General features: G+C 41.1%; 1 protein-coding gene across 2 annotated transcripts; it reads right to left on the reverse strand.

The window, feature by feature from the left end:
- Positions 1–3,267: 3,267 nt before the first annotated feature.
- On the reverse strand, positions 3,268–17,228 carry LOC113903415 (prostaglandin F synthase 1-like). 2 transcript variants are annotated; one of them, XM_027559510.1, is made up of 9 exons: positions 16,487–17,228; positions 13,264–13,431; positions 12,863–12,979; positions 10,756–10,833; positions 10,201–10,323; positions 9,304–9,413; positions 8,274–8,439; positions 6,331–6,413; positions 3,268–3,723 (listed from the first exon to the last, which is right to left on the reverse strand). In XM_027559510.1, the coding sequence occupies exons 1-9, from the start codon at positions 16,568–16,570 to the stop codon at positions 3,681–3,683; spliced, it is 972 nt and encodes a 323-aa protein (XP_027415311.1). In that variant the 5' UTR covers positions 16,571–17,228; the 3' UTR covers positions 3,268–3,680. The 2 variants fall into 2 exon arrangements, with proteins under 2 accessions (XP_027415311.1, XP_027415312.1); XM_027559511.1 differs by lacking the exon at positions 3,268–3,723 and adding an exon at positions 5,066–5,108.
- Positions 17,229–18,187: the final 959 nt, after the last annotated feature.

The following is an 18,187-nucleotide window of genomic DNA, read 5'->3' on the forward strand; positions in this document are numbered from 1 at the left end:
AGTCATGCCATGCAGGGCCACCCAAGATGGACAAGTCATGATGGAGAGATCTGATGATGGAGAAGGAATGGTAAGCCACTTCAACATTCCTGCCTTGACACCCCCATGAACAGTATGAAAAGGCAAAAGTATATCATACTGAAGGATGAGACCCCCAGGTTGCTAGGTGTCCAATGTGCTACTAGAAAAGAGTGGAGAAATAGCTCTAAAAGGAATGAAGAGGCAGAGCCAAAGCAGAAACAACACCCAATTGTGGATGTGTCTAGTGGTGGAAGTAAAATCTGATGCTGTAAAGAATAATATTGCATAGGAACCTGGAATGTTAGGTCTCTGAAACCAGGTAAATTGGATGTGGTCCAACAGGAGATGGCAAGAGTAAACATGGATATTTTAGAAATCAGTGAACTAAAATGGACGGGAATGGCTGAAATTAATTCAGATGACCATTATATCTCCTACTGTGGGCAAGAATCCCTTAGAAGAAAGGGAGTAGCCCTTATAGTCAACAAAAGAGTCTGAAATGCAGTATACTAGGATACAGTCTCAAAGGTGACAGAATGATCTCAGTTCACTTCCATGGCAAACTATTCAACACCACCGTAATTCAAGTCCATGTCCCAAGCACAAAGGCCAGAGAAGCTGGAGTTGACTGGTTCTTTGAAGACCTAAGAGATCTTCTAAATCTAACATGAAAAAAAGATGTCCTTTTCATGAGGGGACTGGAATACAAAAGTAGAAAGTCAAGAAATACCTGAACTAACAGGCAAGTTTGGCCTTGGAGTACAAATGAAGCAGGGCAAAGGCTCACAGAATTTTGTCAAGAGAAGGCTCTGGTCTTGGCAAACACCCTCTTCCAACAACACAAGACTTGTTCTCTAGGAGTTGGAAAAGGCAACAAAATGGATTTCCCCCTACAACCTCCAGAAAAGAATGCAGGCCTGCTGGCACTTTAATTAGCCCATTGAACCAGATTTTGAATTTCTGACCTCAGGATATGTAAACTAATACATTGGTGTTGTTTCAAGGCACCAAGTGTTTGGTCATTTGGTGTAGCCACAGCAGTAACTAATACGGACATCGTTCAAATCAGCCCATCTCCGTCTGCGGCATCATAGGTTTTCCTCTCTCTGCTGGACTGTTCCTCTGACCTCAGAGGCTGGCGGTCCTCCTCAGGGTACCCCAACAGTGTACTTGTCCCTTAATTCCACTTTCTTCAGCAACTGGCCAGTTCCGTGGTCCTCATTACAGCTAAGTCTTTGAAAGCTGTGTTTACTCTGTTTCTCACTGATCCCTTAACACCACTTCTTGAACCCACTCTACTCAGAGTTTGCCTTCACCACTCTATCAAAGCTGCACTTGACCTTGCCAAGGTTAACTGCCAAATCCAATGGTCAGGTTCAGACTTCTCTTACTTGTCCCCTTGCAAGAATTGGATTCTTTTCTCTTCCAATCATTTACTTCACATGCCTACTAAGAACAGTCCCTCCTACCTCACTAGCCTCTTCTTCTCTGCCTCTCCTGCTGGTTCCTCCACATTTTTTTGTTTTTTTAAGAAAACAAATCCTGCTGGATTCTCATAGAGCTTGATGTCCCTGTCTACAATCCTCAAGTATACCGTATTATCTCTGATTTTCTAGTTTCATGGCTTTAAGTGGCAACTAAATATGACAAATATAAATATTTTACCTAGCCCTTTTCTCTAATAGACTTAATGTCCAACTATATGCATGCATCTTCACTTGGGTACCTAAAGGCATCTCAAAGATACATGTCTGTAATTGAACTTATAATCTTCCCACAAAAATGTGCCCCCCTACATTGTCTCCATCTGAGAAAATGGCATCTCCTTTTCCTATCCCTTAAGCACAAACGTTGGGAGTCAGCTTTGATTCCCCTCTTCCTTTCACTTTATGTCCAATGTATTAGACAATCTAGTTGATGCAGCCCTTAAAATGTATCCTTATTTTAACAACTTTGACTGCACTTACTGTTCCTTCTGTGGTCCAAGCAAACATCATCTCTCACCTAGATTGCTGTAGAGTCCTAAAAGAGGGCTCTTTTTTCTTTTTCTTCTCAAAATAGCAATAAGGGTAATTTTTTTTGAAGCGCATGTATTTATGCAACTACTCTGCTCAGAACCCAAAATATCATTCTCCGTTTCCCTCAGAGTAAAGTCCTTTCAAAACACCTTGTGACATAAATCCTATGGCGCCACTACTTCTCTGGCTTATCTTCAGCTTCTGTCTCTGCACCTCACTAAGCTTCACCCACATCAGCCAACTTTAGTTCAGTTCAGTGTCTCAGTCGTGTCCGACTCTTTGCAACCCCATGGACTGCAGCACACCAGGCTTCCCTATACATCACCGACTCCCTGAGTTTACTCAACTCATGTCCATTGAGGTGGTGATTCCATCCAACCATCTCATCCTCTGTCATCCCCTTCTCCTCTCACCTTCAATCTTCCCCAGCATCAGGGTCTTTTCAAATGAGTCAGTTCTTCACATCACGTGGCCAAAGTATTGGAGTTTCAGCTTCAGCATCAGTCCTTCCAATGAATATTATGGACTAATTTCCTTTAGGATTGACTGATTGGATTTCTTTGCAATTCAAGGGACTCTCGAGAGTCTTCCCCAACAACACAATTAAAAAGCATCAATCCTTCACTGCTCAGCTTTCTTTATAGTTCAACTCTCACATCCATACATGACTACTGGAAAAACCATAACTTTGACTAGATGGACCTTTGTTAGTAAAGTGATGTCAGCCAACTTGCTGTCCCTTAAATGTTACATAACACTTGTCCTTCTTGAACTTAGTATTTTCTGTTCCAGAGTAATGAATGGAGCCACTGTCTCTATGTTGCAAGGCTGTTTCCTGTACAAATGAAAAGTTGTGTGGGATGAAGGGTAGTTGGTGTCTCTGCCTAACGGATGTACAGAAATGAGAGAGATTGTGCAGAATTATCTCCTACAGGCACTTACATTTCTAACAGCTAAGTCCTCCTGATTTCATTCACAGTCTTATCCTCCAGTAGGCTATTGACTCAAGAATTTCTCATTTTAATTGATATTTATTGATAATACCATGTGTTACTAAAGAATATTCAATAAAGTTTTGCTGAATTAATGAGTGAATGACAACCAATGAATCAATGGCAAAATATATAAAAAGTCATCAAAATGCAAAGCATGGGCAAACAAATAAGAAATTAAATAAAAGAATAAGATATACTGCTTTATAGTAAGCAAAATATAACACTGGATTTTTAAGTCATATTTTTATTTTACCAAGATAATTATGCTAAGTTAAAAATAAGTAGAAAACTTGTAATTGAAAATCTTTTCCCTTTGTAAGTGAAAACACACACACACATTTCTACAGGAAAATCATAAGAAAAGCCACCAAATTTAAGTATTATTAAATGGGTTAATCACAGCTTGTCTTTGTTTTCTATCATTTCCTTTCAACTTTCCAAACTTTGTGTAATTTGCATTTTTTATCAATCACAAAAAAAGTGTTCTAACTTTGAAGCCTTTATTGTTTCATGAACTGCTTATTTTTTTAAAGGAAAGGCAAACTTTCAAACATTCAGACATTTAAGCACCTCCAACAAGTACAAAAATCCTCTTCATAGTCCTAGAAGCAAGTAATTCGCAAAGAACCGCAGTGAGAGCTGAGAGTCAATATTCTTCAGAAAATGGATAGCCGGGCTGACCAGCACCACTGAAAGAGAGGAGGAGGATTAACTTATTAAATCTGCCATGTTGTCAAAAAGTACTGTTCAATAGATGCAGTCAGGATATATTTGTCTAAATATACAAACGCGTCCCTCATTCTCCCCTGACAATTAAACAGGCAGGTGTCTGCTCCATGTGCACACGGCACCTGCACGTCCAGGCCCAACATTCACGTGTGATATTCACTCCACAGTGACAGGTGTTGGACTCAGGTTACAATTTATATGAGAGCACAAGACTTAGGGCTAACTATGGAGGTCCTTTCAAACACAGATAGAACTCTTCGGTCCCTAGTTGATGAAAAGGTGCACAGTGAACAAATTAGCTGCCTTTACCACACATTCATGGATAAGCAAATACTGAGCACTCCAAAAATACAGAGCACCTCCAGCAAGGAACTTGTCATCTATAGGAGGCTACCATGCGCACCTGAATAATCATACAGTTCAAAGTGGGATCATTACCTTTTTAATTTAGTCAAACATTGGTTATGCAGTAATCACTATTACTGCTTTTTTCATTTTTCCCATGTTTCTACTTTTCTTTCAGAATTTGTCTTTTTCAATTTGATTGACAAAAGAGTGAATTCTGAGCAATTTCAAGTACCAGGAGCCTGGTTCAGGTCATTACCTGAGCCCACAACAGAGTACAGAAATGTAACTATCCACCTTTTTTCAATTATTATGTTTTTTATCAGAAGCATGATAGCTGCTATAAAAACAGTAGGGAGAGTTTTGAAATCTTTCACTGGAAACAAAATCTTAGTTTCACCAATAATTGGTATTCCCTTCTCTCTAAACTCCCTTCCAACATCTCCCTGTATGATTAACCCTCTGTCCCTTCAATCCTGACATCTTCCTGCAGTAACTGGGCAGCTGGAATTCAATGTTAGTGACTAATTCAAAGTCAAGAGGGTAGGGGCTCCCCATGAGATGGACCCCTGATGGACAAATGCAACACTGGTGTGAGTCTTGACTCAAGAAACCTGAGAGACCCAGACAATCTTACCTGAGTGTGTCCTGCTAAGCAGTCACTCACTGGAGGGTCAGTTAAGCTCATGATCTACTTGTAATTCAGTTTTGTGAGAAAACAAGGATGAAGACATGGGAGTTGTAATAGAGAAGAAAGGGCAGTGAAGAGATTGATTTGTAGGAAGCAGATGGTGTCTTGGTGAAGAAATGTCCATTAGGGAGAATGTCCACCAGACACTTAGGGGACAGGGTGGGGCCGGCCCATGTGACATCATAGCACTGGTGGATGTTGGCCTTTCTAGGACCCTCGTCCATAAAAACATCTACAATACATTTTATAGTTGTGTTGGGGTTCACCTGATTGCAGGCTTCTGAGGTGGCTCAATGGTAAAGGATCCACCTGCAAAGCAGGAGACATGGGTTTGATCCCTGAGTCAGCAAGATCCCCTGAAGAAGGAAATGGCAACTCACTTTAGTATTCTTGCCTGGGAAATCCCAGGGACAGAGAAGCCTGGCAGGCTACAGTCCATGGGATACCAAGAGTTGGAAATGACTGAGTGACTAAATAACAACAACAAAACTTGAATGCAATTCATGATGGATTCATTATTATACAGTTATTATTAATATAATAATTTTCCACTGATGTAGAAAGAAATAGAGATTAAACATGTTCACAGGACCCTGAAAGAATACAAGGCTGCAGGTACTGTGCCCTCTGTGTTCCCTGGGTCACTCAGCCTTGAGAGGAGGTACACCAGGCACAGGGATTAGGGGCTGCTGCTGCTAAGTCACTTCAGTCGTGTCCGACTCTGTGTGACCCCATAGACCGCAGCCCACCTGGCTCCCCCAACCCTGGGATTCTCCAGGTAAGAACACTGGAGTGGGTTTCCATTTCCTTCTCCAATGCATGAAAGTGAAAAGTGAAAGTGAAGTCGCTCAGTCGTATCCGACTCTTAGCGACCCCATGGACTGCAGCCTACCAGGCTCCTCCATCCATGGGATTTTCCAGGCGAGAGTACTGGAGTGGGGTGCCATTGCCTTCACCACAGGGATCCGGGGCAAAAAGTAGTGAATTCACCACGACCTCAACTCAGTGATTTTATTGATGGGCTGGCCTGGGCCCCATCACATTTCTCTTGGTCAGAGAGAGAGCCCTAGAGGAAATCTCTGGTATGAGGTCTACAGGAACTCCCTGGTTTACTTCTACTCTAGAAATCAGCACTATTTTCCTAGACTTAAGTTTTTAAAAAGCTAAGCTCCCCTGCTGACCAGACTGCTACAGAAGGCAATGGCACCCCACTCCAGTACTCTTGCCTGGAAAATCCCATGGACGGAGGAGCCTGGTAGCTGCAGTCCATGGGATCCCTAAGAGTCAGACACGACTGAGCAACTTCACTTTCACTTTTCACTTTCATGCATTGGAGAAGGAAATGGCAACCCACTCCAGTGTTCTTGCCTGGAGAATCCCAGGGACGGGGGAGCCTGGTGGGCTGCCGTGTATGGGGTCGCACAGAGTCGGACACGACTGAAGTGACTTAGCAGCAGCAGCAGCAAGCTCTCCTGCTGACCTGCCTCCTACAGAAAACAGTATTTGTGGGAAACATCGGCAAGTCACTTACACATGAAATTCATAATATCTTATATTTCTGTTGAGGCCATCGACTGCTTTCATGTCTTCTGGAGTCAGTTCAAAGTCAAACACCTGGAAGAAAAGAAGAATCACATTGACCTCTCCCCTAAGGAACTGGCCTCCCCTTGGGGACTGGAGGACTTTCCAGCTGGATGCAGACAGAAAGAGGGGACAGGGAAGACGTGTCTGTCCTCAGTTTCCAGATGAATAAGCCTGGGACCTTCTGCTGAGTTCTAACCTATCCCTTCCCACAGCTTCTCCTTCTCTGTCCACTTCACAAACATTAGAGCACATCACTCGCTTATCTTTCTAAGTGAATCACTTGAGACAAAAAACAAGAAATCTGAAATAGTTTTTTTCCAAACACACTGCTTTTAGACACTCCTGACTTGATACCTGAACCTGAGTTGACATTAGACTGATTGCCTCTCCCCAACACACCCCAAGGGTGACAGCATTCGGCTGAAGCAATGTGGGAAGGAGGCTCCCCTGAGAAAGCCTGTTCAGGAATCTGATATCAAACTACTCATTATCTATGATTGAATCTAAAAAAACTCTATGTATATACCTTCCTAGAGAAAGTTATGAGAAATGTTTAAACATTAAGGAACAACAAATTATTAAAAATTCACATCATAACAATGAAATGGAAAGCTCAATTTTGTAAAGAAATTCATTTTCTCCGAAGTGATCTCTTGTTTCAATACAATATGAACCAAAGACTTAAACACATACTCTGTTGTGAAAGTTGGTATAGTGATACTAAATTTTAAATAAGAGAAGACCTAGTCAGAAGCAGTCAAGACATCCTTAAAATAGTAGAAAGTACCATACTGAAAAGCAAAACTTATTTTTTACTTTAGTAACACAGTACAGAAATCGTTAAATAGAAAAGAGTGGGCAGAAATGCACTTATGGACACTTGATATGTGGCAGAGTTGACAATGAAAATGTGGAAATGGACAGTTGTTTTTGTTATTCAGTCACTTAGTATCTCTGACTCTTTGTGACCCCAAAGGGAGAGGTTTTTTTCCTCCACTCACTGATTGAATCATATCACTGTACTGAAAAGAAGACTAGGTTAGTTGCCTTATTCTAGCCAATAAAAACTATACAGAGAAGTCTTCAGGCTCCTCTCACAAGAGCCACATCTACCTGCTAAAGCGGAACTCCCGAGCTGCTCAACACTGAACTGCAAATGCACAAAAGAGCCCAGCCTGGAGGACAACAGCTTAGCTGAGTGCAGGCTGATTATCAAACCACAGATTCAGAGATACATACATGAACTCTGCATTAAATCCTGAAACTGGGGAGAGTTTCCTGTACAGCTAAGGGCACAATAATGGTCCCCTACAAATAAATCAAAAGAGAAACAACCTAGCTAAAGTGGACAAAGTCATTAAGAGGAACTTCACGAAGACAGAAACTCAAAAAGATTAAATGTATGAAGATGAAAGCCTATTAGTATTCAGGGAAATACTAAATAAAACCACAATGCTTTGAAAGCTAAAGATTGCTGCCATAATTTTTGTGCCACTAAATTCACATGTTATGGTGTTAAAAATGGAGCCTTTGAGGGAGGAGTAGGTTATGATGGCAGAGCCCTCACAAATGAGTTTTCAAGAATATCATATTCATATAAGAGACTTGGGAGAGCTCTGTTTCCCCTCCAACATGTAAAGATACAAGGAGAAGCCTGTGACCTGGAGGAGAGCCCTCACCCAACCACACAGGTACCCTGATCTCAGATCTACAGCTTCACAACTGTGAGAAGCAAATTTAATTTTTTTTCACAGCCACTCAGCCTATAGTGTTTTCTTAGAGCAGTTCAAACAGTCTAAGAAAAATCACATGATGCAATTTTATCAATTGAAAACAGAGAAACTATGATATTTTCCTTAGGAACCCTCTGCCCACAGCCCTGCTCATCACCTGCATGTTCTCTTTGATCCACTTCTTGTTGTTGCCCTTGGCCAGAACCACAACCCCACGTTGTATCTGGTAGCGAAGGGCAACCAGAGCTGCCGTTTTCTTGTGCTTTTGGGCAATGGCAGAGAGAACCGGGTCCTCCAGGAGAACGGGATGGTTTGGGTTCACCCTGGAAGGAATTTCAGAAATGCTGCGGAGCTGAGACTACGCAGTTTCTAAAGAGGCTCCTCAAACAGACCAAGTAGGTCCACTCTAGACCAGTGCTTCCCAAAGTCTGATCCAGGGACCAGCAGCATCAGCATCACTTGGGATCTTATTAGAAATACAAATTCCATGGCTGAGCTGAAGACAAACTGAATCAGAACCTCTACTGAGTCACTTCCCATTCTGTGTTTACAGAGCTCTGCAGGGGATTCAGACGCATTATTGAGTTGAGACCTGAATGCCAAATTGTGGATTATTTTCTTTAATTCTCAGGGGTTGTTTTTCTTCTGCAATCAAGGACATACATAGAGAAACAGTAGGGAAAGCCCAGGAATTCTTTTTAAATTTCACTTTTTAAGGTATTGATAAAAATTGAGTAGTCTCAAAAATAAGAGACGTTTATTTCATCATTATTTTTTTAGGATGTTCACAGAAATGCTTCAAATTGAAATGTTTTCTATCATGATATACCGAGCAGTTACATATTGTCCAAATTTTAGATATAAGCTAAGTGAGGCTTGTAACATCTATTTTTACAAATGTGTTCATTAGTTAATAAGTAAATCATGACATCAGCCTGTGTCTCTGGTCTCAACTGGGGGATTATATATAGATTTCAACGCAGACATTTGTTATTGATGAGTCTACAAGCTAATACAATGTAGAAAAAATGTCTGGGTGATGGGAAGATAAAAGAGAAGGATTCATTTCATCCCACCCCTCTCTCCCCTCTCCCTATGAGAGTTATCTGAGTACTGTGTTATTTAAATTATTTCATCAAAAATTGAATTTCAGGGAAACTCCAGATGTCTTCATTAGGATTCAATACCATTCTTTTACTCGCTGGGATCCCAGAGCAGCATAGGCAACAAGAACAATTTCATGTGACTTGCAGAAATCCAACAGTTTGCTCTGGTTGAGATAAGGGTGACATTCCACCTGTAGAATGCCCAAAGAGAAGAGTGTCAGATTATATGCAAAGGCAATATTAATATGACAGAGAAAGATTAAAAGTTTTCAAAGGCTAAAGGGAAGACTAGAATATTAAATGAAAACGGGAAATGTCAACATTTACAGAGAAACAGAGAAAAGTGTATTTATACAGTTAATTTTATGATAGACATGGATGGGAGAACCAGTCCAATATTGAGTAATTGAAAGCTGTGCTCTACATTTGACTAGATGTTCCTGAGTAAATATTTCATAAAGTACTAGCATCACCTTGAGCCTTTAACGTCACCCTCTAACCTGGATGATTTTCATCACCTCCAACACATTTTTCTGAACTATGCTCCCTGTTTATGACTCATAAAGGCTGAGACAACTAGACCAAGAAATCAGACACCAGAACCCCACACAAACCCTTAAAATCCATCTCAGCTGTTTTGACTCTTTATTAATTTACTTCTGATTCCATGTTTTCATCATCTTCCTTCCTGTATGCAGTTCTCTTCAGGGCACTTTTCCCTCCATCTGCTTATCCTTTCATCTCAAGGAAATGCCTCCTTCCTCTAGTTCTGAGTTCTACCCACAGTTTAGAAGGAAGGCATCCACCTGTAGAGATACTGCTACAGATTCTACTCACAACATCCAGAGAGGCTCTGCTCTCTAGAATCCTCTGTCCCACAAAGGTCAGATGAATAGGAGGAGAGGAAAGACAGACATCTGGCTCCAGTGCAAGAAGGAGGTTGTGAAGAGCAGGACGGAGAGGAGCTGAGCTGCTCACCTGGTTGCAGACGGGCTTGTACTTGAGCCCCAGCTTGTTCAGGATCTTCTCCAGCTGCTTGTGGTTGAAGTTGGACACCCCAATGGACTTGGTCAGCCCTGCATCCTTACACTTCTCCAGGGCCTGGGAGGGAAAGGTGGTGAACAGTCATGAACAGTCTCTTGGAATGGGCAATAGGATAAGAATAAATGCTGAAAAACATCAGTAATCACACTCATCCATCAAGAATTACCCTTGACTATCAAGAAGAAAAACTGGGAAGAAGGTCATGATATAAAAAGAAAAACTACTGCTTCTGCCTTAGAAAAATTTCATGTGAAGATATATCACATGGAAGGGAAAAGATACCTGTCTACACTGTCCCAAATTCTCCTCCTCCATTTCTCTCTGTGAACATTTCAGCAATGGTTTCCTCCACACAACCCCAGCATCCGTGCCCTTAGATTCATGAACTGCTGACTCTAATGGTCCAGAGCCCATTCTCATAGGTAGAAGAAATGAAGGAGGCTCCCCCTCTTCTGGCTCCTCCACTGGTTCTCTCCTCCCTGGACTCACCTCCCACGTGCGACAGAAATCCACTGAGTCAAATATCAGTTTTCCATTTTCATCTTTGCGGGATAATTCCTCCCCTGGCTGGAATAGAAGCAGTCATTTTAGACATGTCACAAAATAATTTCTCTGCATTTAGCCAGGCTGCCAAGCACCAGGGTTTAAACCTCCATCAGGTAGGTTTACAAATTTCTAAATATTAATATTTGCAAAGTGATTTGCATATATGTAGTTGTCAAGAATACCTTTAGGAAGGAGGCTTATTCCAATCTTTTACACTCAATATATGTTGTAATAAATACAATTTTTCTAGGTCCTAAAAGGGACTCAGATATGCAGATGACACCACCCTTATGGCAGAAAGTGAAGAGGAACTAAAAAGCCTCTTGATGAAAGTGAAAGAGGAGAGTGAAAAAGTTGGCTTAAAGCTCAACATTCAGAAAACGAAGATCATGGCATCCGGTCCCAGCACTTCATGGGAAATAGATGGGGAAACAGTGGAAACAGTGTCAGACTTTATTTTTCTGGGCTCCAAAATCACTACAGATGGTGACTGCAGCCATGAAATTAAAAGACGCTTACTCCTTGGAAGGAAAGTTATGACCAATCTAGATAGCATATTGAAAAGCAGAGACATTACTTTGCCAACAAAGGTCCGTCTAGTCAAGGCTATGGTTTTTCCTGTGGTCATGTATGGATGTGAGAGTTGGACTGTGAAGAAGGCTGAGCACCAAAGAATTGATGCTTTTGAACTGTGGTATTGGAGAAGACTCTTGAGAGCCCCTTGGACTGCAAGGAGATCCAACCAGTCCATACTAAAGGAGATCAGTCCTGGGTGTTCTTTGGAAGGAATGATGCTAAAGCTGAAACTCTAGTACTTTGGCCACCTCATGCAAAGAGTTGACTCATTGGAAAAGACTCTGATGCTGGGAGGGATTGGGGGCAAGAGGAGAAGGGGAAAACAGAGGATGAGATGGCTGGATGGCATCACAAACTCGATGGACGTGAGTCTGAGTGAACTCTGGGAGTTGGTGATGGACAGGGAGGCCTGGCGTGCTGCGATTCATGGGGTCGCAAAGAGTCGGACATGACTGAGCGACTGATCTGATCTGAAAAGGGACTCACAGTGACTTCTCTGAATTTTGTCTGCTCCTTGTACTTGCCTATTTTGAAATGCCTTTTGGGGCTGGAAATGGCAGTAAGTTACATGACATAATTTCCAGAGTAAAAACTGCCGTCTTCATATGGCTAGATATCAGACTTTCTTTCCCCTCTGAGCATCAGGTGCCCTAGGGCAGGCATGGGAACCAGCAAGGCTATCTTCAGGTGGATATGGAATGTGGACAATCCACACATGCTCTCAAATAGTCATGACCATGAGCCTCAAACCGCCCCAAGGTCATATTTGCCTCCAATGGAAAATGTTCAGTAAAAAATAAACTAAATCATGAGTAGTGTCCTGATAAGGGATAGAAGAAAGGGGACATTTCTGAACACTGCTGCAAATCCTCAAAACTCTCTGTGTCTGGGACTTGCCATCTACATAGTCCACTAAGCGATTTTGCATTAGATGGCTTGAGTTTATTTCCGTAACTTGAAATCAACAGTTCTAAGTAAACCACCATTCTTAATGGCTAAGTGCAGTCTACAAACCTTATCATGAAGACAGGCAAGAGTGTAGGCAATGTCCCCCAACTTCCTATACAGTTAAGAGATTTGACTCACCCAGAGGAAGCACCACCAAATCTGCTCAACTTGAAAGAGTAAAAGACAAGATTAACTCATCATGTCCAATGTAAGGCAGTGTCATGCTCACCACAGCTGCACCAAACTCTTGGTTCATGAAATCCCCAGACACTCAGGAGTCATAACAAGGACTGAGTGCAGAACTGGCTGATTTCTATTTCCTTTAACTTTTCAGGCAGAGCCTCAGATTATTAACTCCTTTCAAAAAACTCAGTAAAAAAAATCACAAAGGATTATTTGGGGGATTCTACTCTAGTGTAATCATCCTTTCAATGTACTAAGGAAAATCTTTATTCAGCTATCCATGCAAGTTGATACACATTCTAACACAAGATATAACATTGATGTGATCACACAAATTTCTAACCTTCAGAGCCATCGGATAATGCATAATATAGAGATCGACATAGTCCAGTTGAAGATTTTTCAGTGACTTTTCCAAGGCTGGTCGGACCAACTCTGGTCGAAGGGAAGTTAACCAAAGCTGTAGAGGTTAAAGAATGAAAGTTGCATTAATAATACATGAGGTAATTTTTTTTTTTTTTTTTTGAGGCTTGTGGGATATTACTTGTGGGATATTACCAAGGATGGAATCCCGGCTCATGTGGCAGTAAAGCACCAAGCACACTGAACCACCAGGGAACTCTAACACTTTGGGAATATACCAGTAAGCATAGTTCCCCAAACAACTCCACCAAAGGATCCTATTATGTAATTGTCATCTGGGCACAATCACTAGCACACGTGCACACACACAACACACATTACCTTTGAAGTGCAGAATATGTCTTCTCTCTTCACAGTGCCATCTGCAATCTTGCTTTGAATGGCCTGGCCAATCTCCTCTTCATTTTGGTAAGCATGAGCACAGTCAATATGGCGGAACCCAACCTCTATAGTGAATGGGGTGAATTCCAGAGCTTCCTTCTTAGCAACCTACATAACCAACAAAGGTAGAAGTTGAATATCCACATAAGATATTGCTAGACACAAGCTTTGATCTTCCCAAGAATCAACTTTTTTCCGTGTCCTTGGTTAGTTATGTATGTATAGTGATGAACCCCTGACAGTTTCCCTTAATATTCCTAATAAGTAATTAAATTAACACTACCCAGGAACCCTTCAACTTCAGGTGATCAGTGGCTGATTGCTGGTATCATAGGATGGCAAAACCACCTTTAGGTTCAGTGATTTGATGAAAGAACTCAAAGGACTCAACAAAATGTTGTAGTCATGAATATGATTTATAATGTGAGGTATTTGAAGCAAAATGAGCAAAGTTACAAGGTACCTGGTAAAAGTATCAAGAACCAAGGTGAAAGCTTCTGAGACTTCTATCTACTAGTGAAGCCACACAGAATGCACCCAAAAAAAAAAAAAAACAGTATCTTTTCAAGGTGTACAATGTGATGTTCTCATATAAGTTATTCTTATTATTCACTTGCTGTGAATAATGTCTGACTCTTTGTAACCCTGTGGACAGCAGCACTTCAGATTTCTCTGTTCTTCACCATCTCCCAGAGTTTGCTCAAACTCATGTCCATCAAGAGACTGATGCTATCAAACCATCTCATCCTCTGTCCCCTCCTCCTCTTGCTCTAAATCTTTCCAAGAATCAGGGTGTTTTGCCATGGGTTGTCACTAGCATCAAGTAGCCAAAATATTGGAGCTTCAGCTTTAGCATCAGTCATTCCAAGGAATATTCAGGGTTGATTTCCTCAAGGATTGACTAGTTTGATCTTCTGGCTGTCCAAGAGACTCTCAAGAGTCTTCTCCAACACCACAGTTCAAATGCATCAATTCTTTGGTGCACAGCCTTCTTTATGGTCCAGTACTTACATCCATACACAAACATGACTACTGAAAAAACCATAGCTTTGACAATATGGACCTTTGTGGGCAAAGTAATGTCTCTGCTTTTTAATACGCTGTCCAAGTTTGTTATAGCTATTCTTCCAAGGAGCAAGTGTCTTTTAATTTCCTGGCTACACACCATTAACAGTAGTTTTGGAGACAACAAAAAAAGAGTCTGTCACTGTTTCCATTGTTTCCCCATCTATTTGCCATAAAGTTATGGGACAGGATGCCATGATCATAGTTTTTCAAATGTAAGCCAGGTTTTTCACTCTCCACTTTCACCTTCATCAAGAGGCTGTTTAATTCCTCTACACTTTCTGCCATTATGGTGGTGTTATTTGCATATCTGAGGTTACTGATATTTCTCACGGCAATCTTGATTCCAGCTTGAGCTTCATCCAGCCTGGCATTTCTGGGATTGTACTGGGAAGTACAATGGGATTGTACTTACCCATATAAGTTTCCATTCTTATTAATTACCACAAGCAAGCTAGTTAACACCATCACCTCACATAGCTACCTTTTAGAAGTGCTTGTAAGAAGATATAGATCTGGTCTCTACAAAATCTCAAGATATAGCCCATTATTTTTAACTATAGTCAACTTGCTGTACATCAGGTCTCCAGAATTATGCCTCTTATAACAGAAGGTTGTACCCTTGACCAACATCTTTCCATTTTTCCCAGGCTTGTCACCAGCTTCTGCTCACCATACCTCTACTCTCTCTTCTATGAGTACCACTATTTTAGATTCCACTTACAAGGATATTATGCAGTATTTGTCTTTCTATTTCTGGCTTACTTCACTTAGCTTAATGTTTTCCCAGTTCTTCTGTGTGATTGCAAATGGGTTAACTTTGTCTTCAATGCTCAATAATATTCCATTTCTTTTAATGTGTTTCAGAATCTTTCCCATTTCAAGGAGGTAGATAATTGGTGTAACAGACTCCTGCTGGGTCTAGTTCTGGTTTTTCTTAAATGCACATCCCCAAATGCACAGCCCATTTGGGGATGGGCTTCCCTGGTGTCTCAGACAGTATAAAATCTGCCTGCAATGCAGGAGACCTGGGTTCGATCCCTGGGATAGGAAGATCCCCTGGAGAAGGGAAAGGTTACCCACTCCAGTATTCTGGCCTGGAGAATTCCATGGACTGTATTGTCCATGGGATCACAAAGAGTCAGACACGACTGAGTGATGTTCACCTTCAGGGATGTACCTGGGAATGAGCCCATGATGTTCAGTAACAGCCCTGTCCCTTTCCTCCCCTCAACCCAATGTGCTCAACGAAGTAAACAAGTTCTGTCGTCTATCTGCAAAGTGTCTCTTAATAATTTTTCCATTTTATAAATTAGAATAGTAAGCCTCAAAGTATAAGTCCAGTCCCTTGTCACATCTATTCTAAAGACAAGATAGACAGCAAACTTTCTGGCTTGCAGTCTAGAGACTTGTCCACTAACCCCTCTTATGACCAAGCACTGCAGACCATACTTTAATAAAAACACATTACAAAACCCCAGGATACATTACAAAACCTGGCCTGTAAGATTGTATCTTATCCCCTCAAGTGATACTAAGGTTCCCATCAGAAGAAGTTTCCAAGCAGAAACAGAGCACAAGGCAAAACGCAGCTGGAGTGCTTCTTGCCTGGCACCAAGCAGGTATCCCACAGTAGAAAAGCAATTCTCTCCCATTAGTTTTCAGTCACCTCATCTTCAGGATCTTCCACCTCAAATACTTCTCTGGGTCATGTATTATTGGAAGCAGGAAAGAGCTCTTGAACTAATAAAACATACAGAGAAATCTTGTAACTGCAGTCACCCACAAAGGAAAGCAGCTGACAGTCAGTGATCTTGACAGCCGAGTCTCACCTCTTCTGCCAAGCTGGGAAAGAGACAGAAACTGGAGGGGAACCCAGACCCAGAGTAATCTACAGGTGAGCACAGTTTCATACCCTGATGCAGAGTGAAGACTGAATGTTCTCTCCTCTTTCATAGGGCATGGTTCTGGCCTGGTAAGTGGAACAATGTGATCCTCCCAGAGTCACACAGGAGCTCAGTGCTTGACAACCCAAGTCCTTTTCACTCATGTTACATCCACTACTACTTATATCTCGACCTACAACTGCTACTGTTACCTCTGGAGGTGCATAGGTTCCAAATCCCAGGACAGGAATGAAGTGGCCGTCATTAAGTTTCACTCTCTGGCTTTTGGGATCCATTGCCTATTTCTCCTTGGAGTAAGCAGACTGATGTTTTTCTTCTTCCTTCACAGGTTAGGAATAACAGGAAGGTAACATCCCAGCTGCACCATCCAATGTTAGCAGATATATTGTAGGAGGAGCATGATTAAACCAGTTCCCATTGAGTAAGAACAGGATTGAAATCAGTTAGCTTGTTTGCTTTTTTTTTTAGCAGTAAAACACTTATATAATGATGATATGTGCTGAATAATTATTGACCATATTTTAGACTAGAAACTTCCACAAGAGCAATATTTTTTATTTTTCTATTACAAAGCCAATCTCGATCAAACATCAGTTGAAACAACGGTCTTACAGTACAAACACACACGCATACACAAATCACACAATCTAAAAGTGTTTAATAAGCATTTTTGAAAATGTTACCCTTTAATAAAGAATCAAAACTTCAAATAAATATAAATTTGCCTTTTTACACTTTCCACCAGCAAAATTATTATGCTTTACAGACCTGACTGGTGAAATCCTGAACATGATATGGAAACCAGACATTTTGCCAAAGTGCTTATTGGAGATTAATTATTAATAGTTTTAGGATATCATGTGCAGTGTACAAACTCTGAGTGATCATACCTTGTACTTAATTATGTAACTCTAATAGTACTCTCATAATGTAACTGACACATATTTTACATAATTTACTAACTATTCCACATTATTCATAAAAGAAAAACCTATAAAAATTAAAATATGACAAATTTGGAAAGATGCACTTATAGACAGGGATATTGTGAAGACAAATAAAATTTAACATGTACAGTGATGTCAGCAAAATGGTGAGATGGGAGGACAGAAGTCTCCCATGGAAAAACAAGAAAAAAAAGAGAAGGCAGCTGAAAAACCTCATAGGAGCTCTGGAAAACAGTCAAACAAAGATCTATAACAAAAAAAAGTGAACAGGTAACTAGGAAAAATCCAGAACAGAATGACAGAAAATGTCATCGTGTATTACTCACCTGTACCCTCCTCCTGCCTGGGGCAGTGCAGTATTGATCAGTTCCAGTTGCCTCCGTCAAACCAGAATAATCAGAGAAAACTTTATGTGCAGTGTTCCAACCTACCTGGGGACTGTCTGGAGACTGGTGTCTGTTCCACTTAACTCTAAACTTAAACTGAAGAGCAGCTGGAGTGGCTATTACAGCTACAGGAGGAATATATATAAATATATATATACATATATATATATATATACACACAGGGACTCAAGGACAAAGGAATAAAGGTGGAGACATAGACTAGACCATGTATTAATAAAACCCTGAATAGAACTGGGGTGTGGCTTTGGGGGACATAGGGCATTCAAAAAAGTCATAAATTTACCAGAATCAGAAAGCGATTCTCGGGCCAGGCACGATGATGACTCAGAAATGACTGAGACCCCTTAGCTTTCTTGTTGGGCTGATCCCAGGACTAGGAGCATGATGAGCAAACTAATGAAGAAAAGTCAGGACAAGAAACAAATCTACCAAGAGCAAATTTTTACTTGCTGTTTCAAGTACCCAGTGATGAACACAAACACACACAGGAATACACACACACACACAGCAACACACACAGGAACATACACACACATCT

Source organism: Bos indicus x Bos taurus, chromosome 13 (assembly GCF_003369695.1).
Source record: "Bos indicus x Bos taurus breed Angus x Brahman F1 hybrid chromosome 13, Bos_hybrid_MaternalHap_v2.0, whole genome shotgun sequence".
Taxonomy (NCBI): Eukaryota; Metazoa; Chordata; class Mammalia; order Artiodactyla; family Bovidae; genus Bos; species Bos indicus x Bos taurus.

Coding starts and splice junctions, on each gene's coding strand:
- LOC113903415 (XM_027559510.1), bottom strand. CDS start 16,570: ATGGATCCCAAAAGCCAGAGAGTGAAACTTAATGACGGCCACTTCATT. Junction 9,414..10,200: donor ACAAGCCCGTCTGCAACCAG/GTGAGCAGCTCA, acceptor GGCATTCTACAG/GTGGAATGTCACCCTTATCT. Junction 6,414..8,273: donor GGATCAAAGAGAACATGCAG/GTGATGAGCAGG, acceptor CTTTTCTTCCAG/GTGTTTGACTTTGAACTGAC.